The following is a 15319-nucleotide window of genomic DNA, read 5'->3' as shown; positions in this document are numbered from 1 at the left end:
CCTGAACAGCAAGTGTAAAGAGTAAGATGACAGTTTAAGAATAAAAAAACTTTCTCCCTCACCCCCACCCCTAGAGCCTAAGTAAAGAAATATAGGTTATATAAGAATTTATCTAACATTAATAGCATAAAAAAAATTACTCTCTAAGTTTTTGAATCAATCAACAACAAAAAAATTCTGCTAAGTATCTACTATGTAATGAGCCACTATGCTAAGCTCTGGGAAAAGACTTGAACTTTTTTATTTAGAATATAATTATAATTCTAAACCCTCTTGTTTCTCCTCACAACATTCAATTGAAGCTGCTCTTTCCCAGTTACTAAAGATTTCAATTGACAAATAAAACTGCCTTTTCATCATCCTCAAATTTCTTGACCTCTAAGCTGTCCCTGACACTTTCTTACTGTCTGATCCTAGATTGTTTTTTCTCTCTAGGTTGTCATGGTTCTCCTATCTAAATGACTAGTCTTTCTCAGTCTCCTCTGTTACACTTATTCAGCATGCATTAGCATGGGTATTCCTCAATGTTCAGTCCTTAAAATACTGCCTCATTTAATCTCCTCAGCAATCATATGTTCAATTACCTGTATCTATGAAGATGATTCTCAGACCTATAGATCCAGTGCTAGTCTCCCTTTACTCCAAAAGTCTACTGATATCTTGAACTGAGTGTCCTAGAAATATTTCAAATTCAACATGTTCTAGCATAACTTGTAATCTCCCTGCCCCATCCCACCTCGCCCCAAACACTTCCTTCTTTCAAACTTCCCAATAAAGAACATTCATCTTTCCAGTCACACACAGTTTTATCATCATTCTCACTCACCTACATATCTAACAAACATTGCCAAATCATTAATTTTACCTTCAGAGATTCATCTCTCAGATGTCCCTCTATTTACAAAGCTACAATGTAGTTGTGAGCCTGGTTCAGACCCTCATTATTTCTTATCTGTACTATGTAATGATTTTTTTTTTTTAATTGAGCACACTCCTATTTCAAGTCTCTCCTCATTCCACTTATCCTCCATTCAACTGACAGTGATTTTTCTAAGTCATAAAGTCCTACTGTTTTAAATTTTAAGCTCTTTACAACTTTATCTCATTATTTGTAGTCTCTTATACTTCGCTTCCCTCTACAAATTGGCTACTACATGGGACTCCTAGCAGTTTCCTGACCTGACATTTTTATGTCCCATCTCTGTGCCTTTGCACAAGCATATCCCCCATACCTGGAATGCTCCCCCTCTCTACTCACCTTTGAGTTTTGGATTCCCTGATTTCCTTCAAATCATTCCTTTGCAAAACATCCCAACTTGTTCCCCCAGCTGCCCAAAGCCTTCCTATCTACTCATATTCAGAGCATATTTTGTATGGACTTAAGTTATTTACATGTTGTCTCACTCTTTAAAATATGAGGTCACTGAGTGAAAGGACTTTATACCTTTATATCTTATCACTCTAGTGCAGTGTACAGCATATCATAAATAATTAATAATAATAATAAATAATATCATAAATAAGTGATTGGTTATCCTGGTTAATTAAAAGTTTTGGTTTTCACACTCTGGTTTTAGGAGAAAGCAAGATATCATATAAGGGAAAAGACTAATGGAGAAAATTGAATTCTAGCATATGTACACATTCCATGCAATCTATAATAACTTTGCAATGTCTGTCTGCCATTATCCCAGCTAAATAAACTAGAAGTCTGTTATTGACTCCTCCCTCTCTCTAAGTGCCAACCACAACTAATCATTGTCTAGTCCTGACATTTGCCTTTGTATAATCCTTTGTTCTTCATTACTATCATGACCTTAGTTCAGATCATCACCTCTCACTTACATTATTATAGTATTGTACTATTCTCTCTCAATCCTTTAGTCTATCCTATGCATTGATAGAGAATAATGGTTCTAATCTACAGTTCTAAAGTCATTTCCCCCAATACAAAAAATTTCAGATTTTCCCTGTCCATGGCATATAGTTCAAATTTCTTAGCATTCCATAATCTGGTTCAAATCCAACTTCCCAATTTTTATCTCTGACTTCTCTCCCATCCCCTTTTTGTGGCATGCACTATAATTAAATCAAAGTATTCAATATTGTCAATTTCTGCTCTTTTCACCTCTGCTTTTATTCATTATTCCTGTACTTAGAATGTACTCTCTCCCAACTGTGCTTTTTGAATCTCTTCAATTCTTCAAAGTCAGATCAGGTTCTATCTTCTACATGAAACCTTTCCTTCTCCTTTTAACTAAAAACAATTAATCAACAAGCACTTAATTGCTGCAGATAATATGCTTGCCAGATGTTCAGGGACACAAATGCAAAGATTAGAACAATCTCCATTCCTAGGGAGCTTTGATTCTTTTGTTCCTCAAAACTCAGTTTGCTTTGTGTTTCTATTCACTTACCATATTCTAATTTTTATTATATAGTAGTACAAAGCATGGGCTCTGGCAGGTCTAGTCAAGCTGGAAAAATATCAAATAAGAGGCAAGTAACAGTTGTCTTATTGTCCCAGGACTTGCTAAATTCAAAGACGCTAATCTCTGCATTAAACATAAATGAGGGATTGTTCAGCCATGATATGTCTACCAAATAAGGATTGAAATCTGCACTAGATGTAGAAATATTCATTGAGCACAAAATCCTTAGACGTATGCCTGGGATCTTAACTGCTATATGTTGAGGGCACTTCATCTCATACTCATCTTTAAAAGGTCCAGAACAAGCACTTGGCAAATATGTCCAGAATCAAAAGTAAAGACCCAGAACCCTAGAGAGTGAACTGTACACAGGACATTTATAAAAGTTCACTAAACAGAAAAATGAACTGAGATAACTTCTTACACACACACATTTTTCAAGGTTTAGAAAACACGTAACATGGAATTTCTTTGTGAATGCAACACATTTTGAGAATAAACATGGTTCCCCACACTGTAGAATCAGAAAAGAAAACCAAAAGCCAAAGGATAAACACTGTACATGAAGACCTTGCTTTAATACTGCCCTATTCCACCTTTTAAAAATAAAGCACTAGACAAAACAAGAACTATAACTAAGAGTAAAATATGACTCTACTAACCTATTTCTTAAGCTAGGAGAAAACTTGATACACTGTCTACCAATACATGATTTTGTATTAATTTAAATAAATATGGCAGATTCTCTGTATCTCCCACCATCAGTACAAAATTAAGAATGACTGCAACATGTCACAATGGTTTTCATAATTAAACCTTACTTGTCTATAATTTCTTCGGTCCAAGGCCATTCTGTGTTGCCAAAAATGTTTGAAAAAAGGAGGAAGAATCTCTGTTTTGATGTAATTTGCTTCTACACCATCTGTCCCACAGCATTGCTTTACCACCTAAGAGATAATATTTAATAAATAATAAAATTAAAATGCTACTTTAAAACTAATTGCCCTTAACATGCTTTTGCAACTTTCTCTTTAGATGGTGACACTAACCCATTTTAGATAAATTACTATGTACCTTCAACACGATTTTTTTCATTTCTTCATCAGGAGACTGGAATTCTCTGATAAGGATTAACATCACTTCTCTAGTATAGTAGTTTGCATATTCTGCATCCATGAGGGGAATAAGATATCCAATAGCTTTCAAGAAGGCAGCCAAGCCCTGTTTTTAATAAAAAACATAAGCATAAAATGATTCAAACTGTAACTTTAAAGGGAAGCAAGAAAAAAAAAGTAGGAACTAAATTTTAGATATACCTTTCCTCTGTGCTGGCGGATACCTTTCCACAAAGGCTTTAAAACGGAATCAAAAGATTCAATGCCATAAGGAGTAGCTGCTTCAGCCAGAGCAGCAATAGCCAAAGCACTAATGGTCCGGACTTTCTGTTGTTCATCCACAAGACCTGGAACATGAAACTATAAAGTTTAAAAACAAAAAACTTAAACTGCTTCTAACCTAAACGGCTTCTAACAGTCTAATCAAAACAAGTAAAGCAGGAAATTTAACAAACAATAAGCCAAAAGATCACATCATAAATATGACTTGTTTGGCATCTAACTTGTATGTCTTTTATACTATGACCTTGTACATCCTAAGTTAAATCATTATAGATGTGTGTATGTATTATGCATATAATATACATAGAGGACTAGAAACAGAGAGAAAGCCAGCTATCAATCAGGCTCAAAAAGCATATCAATCTTGCTATCAGTAATAGTAAAGAACAGTCCATTACTTTGATGTTTACAAACACTATACTTCAATATATTGCCCAAAGCATAATTTGTCCCCAAAAAACTTTTAAGCAAATATTGCATCTTTAAGTTCAAAACAACAATAAGTGCAGCATATTAATTAACTTACCATGTTCAATGATTTCAACTAAACTTCTGAGATGAGGAAGGATGGCACAACCCATAAGAATAGCAATTTGCTGTACAATCTTAATACCAGTATGCCTAGCCTGCCAGGACTTCTTGCTCTTACACACAGCTTTCAAAAAGGGCAACAGTGAAGGAATGCCCAAGGCAGATGCAACAACAGCAAAAGCTCGAGCTGTTGTATTACGGACATATTCATCCATGTTATCAATATCAGGTCGCATAGTAGAAATCATGGTTGCCAGGCCAGCAGCCTAGAAGAAAGATTAAATCACTCATGAAGTTGAACATTTATATCCATCAAGTACTTTGTTAATTACAGTTTATTTTATAGTTAAAAAGCTATTCCTTCACAATTACCTGTGAAGTAGTGAGAGTTTCTTTACTATTTTAAAGGTAAGGAAACTGAAGTCCACAGAGCTGGATTTGCATTCTTGTAGACACACTTCTAATGAGGACTAGAGTCTAGGCTTTTTGATTCCAACCTTGAAGCACTTTCTATTATACTATGCTGTCTCCCCTATTAGTCATCAATTAGTTAATTTAGTACAATTTTCTGGTGCCTAGGACAAGTGATTGATTAGTTAATTTAGTTAATTCCTTCTCTTTAATTGATATATACATTTAAATATAATAGCAATTTGCCCTCTGAAATTTCCTATGACTAGATTTAGCTTTCTTCTTAAAAATATATTTAATGTAATAAAAAATATAAATAAATACCTTAGCCAAATTTGAAATGATCTCCCTGCCTTCCACTCTGGCATAGTAATCTTCATCAATCAGTAGAGGTTCAATAACCACAAGGATCTACAAAGAAAAGCAAATAGGTATTATAGCAACAATCAGTTCATTTTATACTCTGTCTCTTGGGCTTGATGAACAATATGTATTTATGTACATATATGTTTGCCAGGACTTATTTACATACACACACACACACAATATATATATACATATATATATGTATATATAAAATTATTATTTTGTTCCTCAAACCCCAGATAGAATTTTAAAATATGGAACTTGACTAGTACAGAAATGTTTTACAACACTTCACATATATAGTGAATATCACTGCTTGCCTTCTAAATGGTTAAGAGAAGAACTGAAGGAAGAAAATTTGAAATTCACACTTTAAAAAATTAACAAAATAGAGATGGAAAAGGAAGGGGTAGAAATAATAAAGATGGAGATGGAAAAGGAAACAATAAAACAAAAAACAAATCAAAATGCAAAACTTATAGCAGGAGGGGGTTATTTATTATATCTAAGAACATCAATGTATTAAAAGCACAGTATGACTTATTTTCCTTCATAAATTTTGAATCAAGAGATAAAATCATCTTTAGAATTCTATTTAAAAGAACATAGAATTCTGTGATTTTTTCATCTAGAATGATTCAAGGAAACAATAAACTATTTATTAAAGGCTACATTTTATAATATAAAACCTCAAGTACTTGGAGCATTATTCCCAGAGAATTCTGAATAATAAAAGATTTAATTGTATCATTTTTATAATATGCCCAATTATTTTTTAAAATTGTTTTATCATTGATGAAAACAAATATTTATGTAAAGCTTCAAGGTATGTAAAAAAGTACTTTATACTTTATTTAATCCAATGTGGGTAAGACAAGTATTATCAGTGACCCCATTTTATAAATGAGAAAAGTGAGATACAGAAAGGTTAAGTGATCTGCCTAATGTCATACAACTAACATCTAAGGCAGGATTCAAAATCAAATTATCCTGATTCCACGTCGTTCTACTTATCCTATAACCACAACAATATTGAAATTAAATCATTTTTCATAATTATAGAAAAAGAATGAAAAAAAAATACTGCTTCCCCAATTCTATTCAAAAGCTATCATTTTTTAAAATGTGAAAATTAATCAATGAAAATTTTTCTGACCTTTAAAGTGAAGAAGAAAAAAAATCTTTTCACAAACCTTATGTACATATGGTCGAACAAGGTCATCTAGCTTGTACAAAATTCTGTCAATAACTTTTACAAGTAAATGACGTTCCTGATCTTCAAGCGTTGGAGACATCAGCAATGGAAGAATTTGATTAAACAAAGGCCCAGCTCCAAATTCACGAGCTTTGTCAGTGATCTGACGCAATGCAGCCTAAGAACACAAAGCAGTAAGTTAAGAGAATTTATTTTAATTTATTTTTTCATGATTCTTTTTCAAAAAGGTTAGCATTTAAACACAGCACTGGAATGAATTTACCACATATGAGCTATTAAACTGTATTCAAAAGAAAGGTGAAAACAAACAATTTTCTGGTGCAGATTGTGATAAAGAACTCTAGCAAATAAAATTTCAGAAAGTTTTATCTTCCTACTTTTAGAGCATGGGTGATTATCAACTATCTAAAACTTCCAAATTTTTTCAAGACAATTTCAGGTCTCCAGAGGAAAAAATTCCCAAACCTAAAATTCACTTGAAACATTAAAAAGTATGATCCTTTAAAAAAAAAAAAAAAAATCTATCTTAAAACTGTATCTTTCATCTGAATAATTCTGTCTAAAGGAAAGCATAACAGAATTAAGTGGGTCAAAGGAAGAATAATTATAAATTACTAACATAACGTGATTTTTTACATTAATTCTCACCTTTCTCATTGGAGGTGTGCCATTCTTGATTTTTAAAAGCAATTTCATTATTTTTCTCTCTTTTTGTTCTTCTGGACTAAGTGTTGATTCATCTACATCCACCTACCAAAAATTTTGACAAATAATTTAAAAGGTAAGACAATATAGTATTCACCATCAATTCCTGACTCCCCCAAATTAAAAGGAAAACATTAAGTCTCTCACTAATCCTATTATTTACTTACCAATAGTTTATCAAAGTATTGAATATCATCAGGTTTTAAAAATGGAAGATTTCCAGATGGCTGGTCATTCACACTTTTCATAGTCCTATCTTCAGTTTGCATGTGGAATCCAGTCATGCCACCTAAAGGTGTAGGAGTTGCTGTCAGCTTCCGGGCTGGAGTACGAATAGGAACATAGCCAGCCGGAGGAGGGAGTACCTAATCAATTAGAATTTAACAGTGATATAAGTAACATCAAAATTATATGATAGCATTATATGATTTAAAATTTTAAGAATTTCTGACTGTTTACTGTCAAAAATTTAATACAAATATATTAAATACATTTAATATTCATGTGTTTTTAAGTTACAAGAATGAGTCACTTTTATAAGAATCAGTGATTACTTTTGATATAATGAATTATGCTTTTGTTTTATTTCATAACTAATTTCACTGATGTAAAGTGTTTTATAAGGAATTTCCTTTACCAGTGAAATTAAACAACTCAGGCAGGATTTGTAAAGAGGTGAGATTTGAACCCAAGTGGTACGCTGCTTCTCTTAAATATGTTTCATTCTGCAGCAAGGACAGTGATTTAAGATTCAAACCCTTAAGTTTTCTAAGTTACATTATGACAAAATTTCATAGCATCAAAGACTTAAATGTTTCATTCTGCAGCAAGGATAGTGATTTAAGATTCAAACCCTTAAGTTTTCAAAGTTACATTATGACAAAATTTCATAGTATCAAAGACTAGTGTTTTAAAATTATATATCACCAAAAAATTCCATCAATTTTAAAATTTTAAACAAAAGGAGGCATACATGTATCTTATGCTTCAAAAATTAGAACAGAAACTACATAAATTCATAGTTTTGATGGAAATGCTATTTTCATTTTTTTTTAACAAAGAATCAAAAAATTTTCTTAAAATAAAAAAAAAGATTTTCAAATTAGTTGCAAAATTAGAAATCTAAAGGCTTACTTTAAGCAAAGCACCAAGTTTTAATAACTATGACCTAAAAAAAGTGCTGCAGCTGATAAAAAGAACTCTTGGCTTTTTTTTTAACAGAACGTTGTCATGTGCCCATCAGGGAAAATTCATATCATATAATAATATATTACCAGTTCAAGAAAGGATATATAATAGAAGAGCAACTTCTGGACTTTCTAAGTATTAGTAAATTCCCCAGATCCAGGAAAAAAAGGTTGGTGTGACCAAATTATATAACTGAAGAATCCATCCTTTTCCTACCATTCTACCTTAAAGATAATGTCCTAAACAATTTCCACACAAAGAAAACTTTCCAATCTTTTCTGGATAGAAGCGGGGTTAAAACCCTCACTTTTCTTTACAGTATCTTGACATCACTGGAAAGAATTTCTGGGCTGTGAATGAAACCTTGAGAATCAATTCTTTTGCTTTTTTGACCAGTCCCAAAAGTTTTCTGGACACATACATGGCAACAGCTAAATAACTCTATCGTATTGCTTACATTCTCAATGGGCAGGGGACAGGAGGAATGCTTTTAAAAAACACATTAGGAATAAATAAATGAATAATTATCTAACTGAAGCAAAGTTCAGTCTTACTGTTTGATATTCTTAATAAGCAATCTTCATTTAACTGATTACAACTTACAAATAACCAGGAGATCTGATCTTATAAAACATACAACAGACCTTAAAGTGCTCATAAAGCTATATATAGTACATCAAATACAGGGTTTAATATATTGTGCTTTACCTCATCTTTCCTTTTGGGGTCAATTTATCTTTGAGGGATTAACTTGAAACATTATGGCTAGATGTGTTTCAAAATGTTGTTACACAGAAATGAGGCTAAGGAGAAAACATTAGTGAATGTAAGCTTCAAGATAGAGCAAATAAAGTCAACCAAAAAATTTTATGCAGTCTTCTTTAAAAAGATGTAGGGCAATTAAAAATAAAACTCAAATTCCAAAGGAAAGAAGCTAAATATAAAAAAAAAAAAAAAAAAAAAAAAAAAAAAATTCCTAAATTACACTGTTACCTTATATCCTTCTGGGAACATAGCATCCAGCTCTTCATCAGAAAGTGGACGATTTCTCTCATCAATTTCTCTCTCCCATCTCCATGCCTGAAGCTGTTCTGGGGTCATGCTCATTATGTGACCTATATATTAAGCAAAAAGACATACAATTTATAAATTACCCACCATTTACTATGAGAATTATTACAAAGGCTCTTAAAAAGATAGGTACCATGTAGAATATCAAATCCAAGCCTAATAAATTGTATTTTAAACTATATTCATTATCAATTGATCAACATTATCAATTATATCAAACATAATCAAATATTCTGCATAGCACCCAAACTTTCTTATGAATCATATTCAGAAAACAAAAAATGTAATACCATAAATTGAAATTCATAATAAAATAATATGTATCTTAAAATAGCAAATATAGTTCCAGTAAGTACCTGGAGTAGGTGTTGCCATGTTCATAGCAGGTGTGCCTATTGGTGTTTTACCAGGAGTCAGAACAGGAGTGCTCCCACCCATCTGACTAGCTGGTGTTTCATCCCAACGTGACTTTCTTTTGCTTGCTCCAGGAGTTGGTGTTTCACCAATTGAATCTCCACCACGATCTGTACGAGGAGTCTCAGCCCATCCACTTCCATGACCAGGAGTATCTTTTAAAAAACAAAACCAAATACTTACAATTTTAATTTACTTAAGCAACATTATTTTAGAGTATCTTAAGTTTTCATAGAAATCTAAAGAGTTATTTGCTATTCCTTCATGCCAGAGACCATATAGTACTAATTTCATGGTCAAAAAATGACTCCATTATTACTCAGCAAATCAATATTTAATAAGCCACCCACATTTGCTTTCTTAACAAAAGCACTTGATCCAAAACACACCTCTTTCAGTTTTAGGGGTCTCATCCCATCTGTTTTTACGTGCACTTGAGGTTGCACCCCCGTGGCCTGGTGTTGCATGACCAGGGGTATCACCACGTCCAGGAGTAGCAGCTCCTGCTGGAGTATGGCTAGGAGTAGGATCCCATATTTTTGAGCCAGGTGTTGCTCCAGGTGTCTCACTACCCTTTGCGCGACCAGGTGTTTCATCCCATCTCAAGGAAGGTGTATGCCCAGGAGTCTAAAACAAAAATTTCAATCACATGCTAAATATAATTAGCTATGGTTTCTACAAAGAAGTGGTCTGACCCTTTAAAAACAATTTTCCATTCTACTACATTAGATGAAAAGGTAGAACATCAGTAGTTCTTCCTAAAAAGCAACTGTGTCCATTCTCTAAATAGAACTTTTAACAATTTAGACTAAATGGAAATTCAAGACTTCAAAATAGCTAAAAATCTATTCTAGAGTATCTAATGTTTTATAAAGCATTTTCTTCACAATTGTGTTAGAAAAGTACTATCTCCCAACAGCAAACATACAAAGTTTCCAAAGACAAGTCTTCTTAGTAACCATTCTCCTCTTTCCCCTCCAACTGAAGGAAAGCATAGTTAACAGGCAAATCTCTTTCCACAGTAAAGGAATAGGGACTAGATAGAATCAAATGAGATAATATCTGTAAAAAGTGCCTGACACATAATAGGTACTATATAAATGCTTATTTTCTTTCTCCCCATTTGATCAGCCTAAGAGATGATGCTTTACAGAAACAGTAGCTATTGTTTATTTTCATATGCAGGCATTTAGCACAATACAATAAGATGCATATTTCTCCATTTAAGTTTCAAAATTTAGAAACTGGATTTTATCCACAAAATAGTTTCGTTACCCAAGGTAAAACTAAGCTCAATAGAATAAATTCTCCCTTTTCAACCAACTACCACCAAGAGCAAGACAAATTCTATTTCTAAATGTTTGATAAAAAGGCTATGTACCAAATTACGTATCATTTTAGAGGTTTACTTCTCCAAGAAATCTAAACTAGCTCTGAAGAAGAGCAAGAAAGATCTATCTTATAGAGCTGTCCACTCAACCACAATGAATAAGTGTGGCCTATTACATGAACTTAACAGAATATTTAAAATTTCAAAATGAACGCTTACCACTCTAACAGGGGAAGAGTGGAGTAGGGTGGTAGCACAGGGAAAATATGGGAGAGTACAGAAAGGATATGGGAAATTACTACCTCAGCTTGATCCCAGTTTGAGAGCTTTTTTGGAGTTGCACCAGGAGTCTGATCAGCTGTCTGATCCCAACGCCTCTTGCGTTTTGAAGGAGGCTGAGATGATGCACCATTGACAACTTTAAGTTCTCCAGCTTTAGCTTTTTCTGCTAGCTGTTGCCTAATTTCTCTCTGAAAAATAAGAATGATGATGAAAATCAATTACTCAAAATAACTTTAGTAGTTCTCAAACATTATTATCCACACTTCCTAGCACTTGTCATATCCTTCTGTTTCACAACATTATCTTTAATCTTCCTTTGCTTTATCTTACCCTGTTTCTTTTACTCCACTTTCACCCTCTCTAGACAACAAAATAATCTCTTCCAACTATATTCACATATATGCTAGGAAAAGCTATCCCATTTGTTGAAAAAGGTTCTTTCACCAAGAGATCGTTGTACACAGCAACATCAATATTATACGATGATCAGTTCTGATCTTTCCAACAATGAGATGATTGAGGCCAGTTCCAATGATCTTGTGATGAAGAAAGCCATCTACACCCAGAGAGAAGACTATGGGAACTGAATGTGGATCATACCATAACATTCTCATGCTTTTTGATGTTATTCAATTGCATTTTTTTTACTCATTTTTCCTTTTTGATCCTATTTTTCTTGTGTAACAAAGAGAATTGTATAAATATGTTTACACATTAAAAAAAAAAAAAAAGCTTTTTGTGCTACTTACTAGCTATGTGAGCAAATCAGTTCACTTCCCTAAGCCCTAACTTCCTCAGCAGATATATTTTGAAATGTAAAATTTTCAAATGCAAAATTCAATAATCTCTTAAATCTCTCACATTTGAAATAAAAAAAACAAAAAAAGGCAAAAAAGGCAAAAAGAAAGAAAAAGAAAGAAAAAGATTCTTTCTGGAAGCACACCTTCAAGCAATTTTCTCTATCCAGAAAGAATTGATGCACTTTATCTTTTTCAGAGGCATTTTTTTTTAATTTTATAAACCATGGTATGATTTGTAAAATGTAATGTTAAATATACTGTAAACTGCCTTAATGTCAATTTCCTTTATTTATCTCTATAAACATAAAAATTATGAGAAAAAATATTTAACAGACCTCCTCTTTAGTCAAATGTTGTTCTCGCATAACATCCATATAGGTCCTAGCATTCATTTTAGGATCAGGTGTCTTGCCGCCTGCAGAAAATAACAGCAACAGGACAGGAGCACAATGAATAAAAAATAATTAAATTTAAATGATTTATCTGCCCTGCTCTAATAATATGTTATTCCATAATCACTTAATTTTACTTTTTTTTTTAATTGAAAACTTCAATAATTACACATCTTACTTTTATTGAGTTTGCTGATCAATTTAACCTGTTTGAACACAAACATAACTACTGCAGTTTAAAACAAGTACTTTAATGCAGATAAAACAATAAAATGACAAAACACAGTTAAGAGTCTTCAGAAGTGATGGGTTCCTGGGTTGCTAATCCGGAATACGTACACTTTCGTGCCTTTGTCTCCACCAGCAGTTCTGACTTCAAGCAGCAGAATAGTAGCCTAGAAAATTATCTCTTTACCATTAGTAACACTTTGGATAGATATTTATATTCAAAACATTACCTGTGCAAGCTGTTGAAATCCTGACTTTCATTAACTAAGCCTAGATCAGTGCATCACATAAAGTTCTAGAATACAGTTATACTTTGGCATATCTGATCGAAACACTTCTATATTTGTATTCAAGTGCCATGTTATATAAGAGGGCTTCTTTTTTTTTTTTAATTTCCATGACACATTGCAGAAAATTTTTATATTTTCTCTTGAGAAATCATAATTACAAATTACTTGAAATGTTATAACTACAATTACTATGATACACACACAAAAAAGTCGTGTACAATGAGAGGTGTAATTCTATTCCTGAAGTTTTATTACTTGCTCTTTAAACTTCAAAATATTTTAAAGAAGCCCAATAAGAACAAGATGCATGGAGGCACACTACTCTTAGAAATGGGAGATGTGCTATACAAATAGTATAGCATCACAATTTGGGGGGGGGAAATGAAATTCTAAAACATTTTCTATGCTGAAGACCATGCCCAATTAGCAGTGTCATTCTGACACTAGCTCTGATAAGACTTCCTTTGGAATACTTTTTCACCATAATCTACACAGGATGTGTTGAACTGCACCCTTAAGAATGCAGACAGGACTGGCATATAGCAGTACTGCTGTAGGAAAGAAATTAAGGACAGTTAGTATGGGCCTGTGAATTCTGACATACATGTTTAAATCAATTACAATTAAGCAAGTAAAAAAATATCCCTACTAATTCATGCAGGCAGAAATTCTAATGTAAAACCTGCAACAGAGTCTAATTTTAAGAAACAGGCACCTTATTTTGATTGTGAAACTCACTCACCTGAGGAAAGCTTCCATCAGGCCCACTATGCCCCTTGAACTGACTTGCATACTAAAATTAGCAAAACAGACTCCAACTATTAAAAGGATCCAAGTCTTTGCATATATATATATATTTTTTTTTTTTTTTCGTTTTAACATAGGAATGCTTAAAGCAAAGTAGGTGCATTACTGAGCTATGATTAGAGCAATGGGCTCTATTCTGAGAAAATAGTATTTCAAAAATAATAATTATTAAATTCTATGATTTGGAAATGAAAACTTTCAAAGTTTTCAAAGACTTGAAAGTACTTTGAGCAGAAACACACACATTTGTTCAAAGTATAGTATGCGTAACCCAAAACAAAAAGAAAAGAAAAACCTTTAACCCTTTGCGTTTCTATGGCATTGGCTCATTATTTTCTTGTCCTTCTACCTAGAAAGAAAACTTGTATTATAAACATGAAGAATATGGCATCTGTGATTTCAAAATCTATACACATCTATAATAAGGGCTGTTTAAAAAGAAAAACTAAATTCACAAGCATGCCAAAAAAAATCAAAGGGCTAAAGACAACTTTACACAAACAAATTTTACAAGATTTATAGAAAAGTGGGAGTGAATTACCATCTGCAAAAGGATCAAGACGCTCTGGAGAAATTATCATAGTTCGCCTGTGCTTTTTATATTCATCTTCACGGTCTGCAATCTTTGGAGGACGGTGTTCAGCAAATGGGTCATACTACAGAAACAAAGAATCCATAATTAATTAATTTTTACATCCTTACAAATGAAAGAAATTATATGCTTTTTAAACTATAAAAGGTCTATTGGGGGGAAAGTTTGAATAAAGGAAAGGGTTCAAAACTAATATCCATGATTTAATTTTTCCAAATATATGCAAATATTGTTTTCAACATTTACCTTTGCAAAACCTTGTGTTCCAAATTCTTTCCCTTCCCCCTCCCCAAAGTATTTCTGTTTCTTTAAATATGTAAGAGAAAGAAAATGTTACCTGTTCAGTTGACTGTGGTATGTCATTAAGCAATGCCACTGTGGGTTGGTATCCTGATTTTTTCTGGCCAAGCAGGCTAGTGGATGAGGAGTAGTCATCATCATCCTAAAATGCCCAAAAAAAGGAACAAAATTTTTCAAATAATTTAAAACAGAAGGGATGAATACAGAATTGACAAATTCAAAATACTTAGTAATATTTTTAAGTCTTTTAACAAACTTGAATTATAATGAGGAAGTAGTGTATGATAGTGAAAAGAGATAGAATTTATATGCTAGTAGTATAGGACTGGAGGCACTTTTCAGGAAAATTTTATGATTTTAAATATCATAAAACTCTATTGTATCTTACTTGCAATCTCATAAACATTTTTAATATTTAACACAATTTTCTTCCATTTCAATTACACAGAACAAGAATTCTTACTGACTCAAGAGTATGAGAATGCTATCACTCTGACAACTGTGTAAAGCCCAAGTGCCCATTTGTGACAACCAGGAGAGTTGCTTCTAAATATCAAACAACATGTT

The 15319-nt window shown here is 32.7% G+C and overlaps 1 protein-coding gene across 3 annotated transcripts in view; it reads right to left on the bottom strand.

Annotated features, from left to right (window-relative positions):
• Window positions 1–15319, bottom strand: part of SF3B1 (splicing factor 3b subunit 1) — a 50723-nt gene that overhangs the window by 9947 nt on the left and 25457 nt on the right. The window contains exons 3-17 of one of the 3 annotated variants that reach the window (XM_074302778.1): window positions 14790–14894; window positions 14402–14516; window positions 12479–12558; window positions 11364–11531; window positions 10121–10358; window positions 9674–9886; window positions 9240–9361; window positions 7226–7423; window positions 7002–7103; window positions 6331–6510; window positions 5096–5182; window positions 4356–4626; window positions 3749–3894; window positions 3507–3653; window positions 3254–3379 (exon numbers count right to left, since the gene is read on the bottom strand). In XM_074302778.1, the coding sequence (XP_074158879.1) occupies window positions 3254–3379; window positions 3507–3653; window positions 3749–3894; window positions 4356–4626; window positions 5096–5182; window positions 6331–6510; window positions 7002–7103; window positions 7226–7423; window positions 9240–9361; window positions 9674–9886; window positions 10121–10358; window positions 11364–11531; window positions 12479–12558; window positions 14402–14516; window positions 14790–14894 (2298 nt within the window). Of the gene's footprint in view, window positions 1–3253; window positions 3380–3506; window positions 3654–3748; window positions 3895–4355; window positions 4627–5095; window positions 5183–6330; window positions 6511–7001; window positions 7104–7225; window positions 7424–9239; window positions 9362–9673; window positions 9887–10120; window positions 10359–11363; window positions 11532–12478; window positions 12559–12874; window positions 13014–14401; window positions 14517–14789; window positions 14895–15319 lie in introns of those variants that run through there. The other 2 variants (XM_074302779.1, XR_012488232.1) reach the window with 2 other exon arrangements.

This window comes from Sminthopsis crassicaudata, chromosome 3 (genome assembly GCF_048593235.1).
Source record: "Sminthopsis crassicaudata isolate SCR6 chromosome 3, ASM4859323v1, whole genome shotgun sequence".
Lineage (NCBI taxonomy): Eukaryota > Metazoa > Chordata > Mammalia > Dasyuromorphia > Dasyuridae > Sminthopsis > Sminthopsis crassicaudata.
This window is presented reverse-complemented; position numbering and strand designations above follow the sequence as displayed.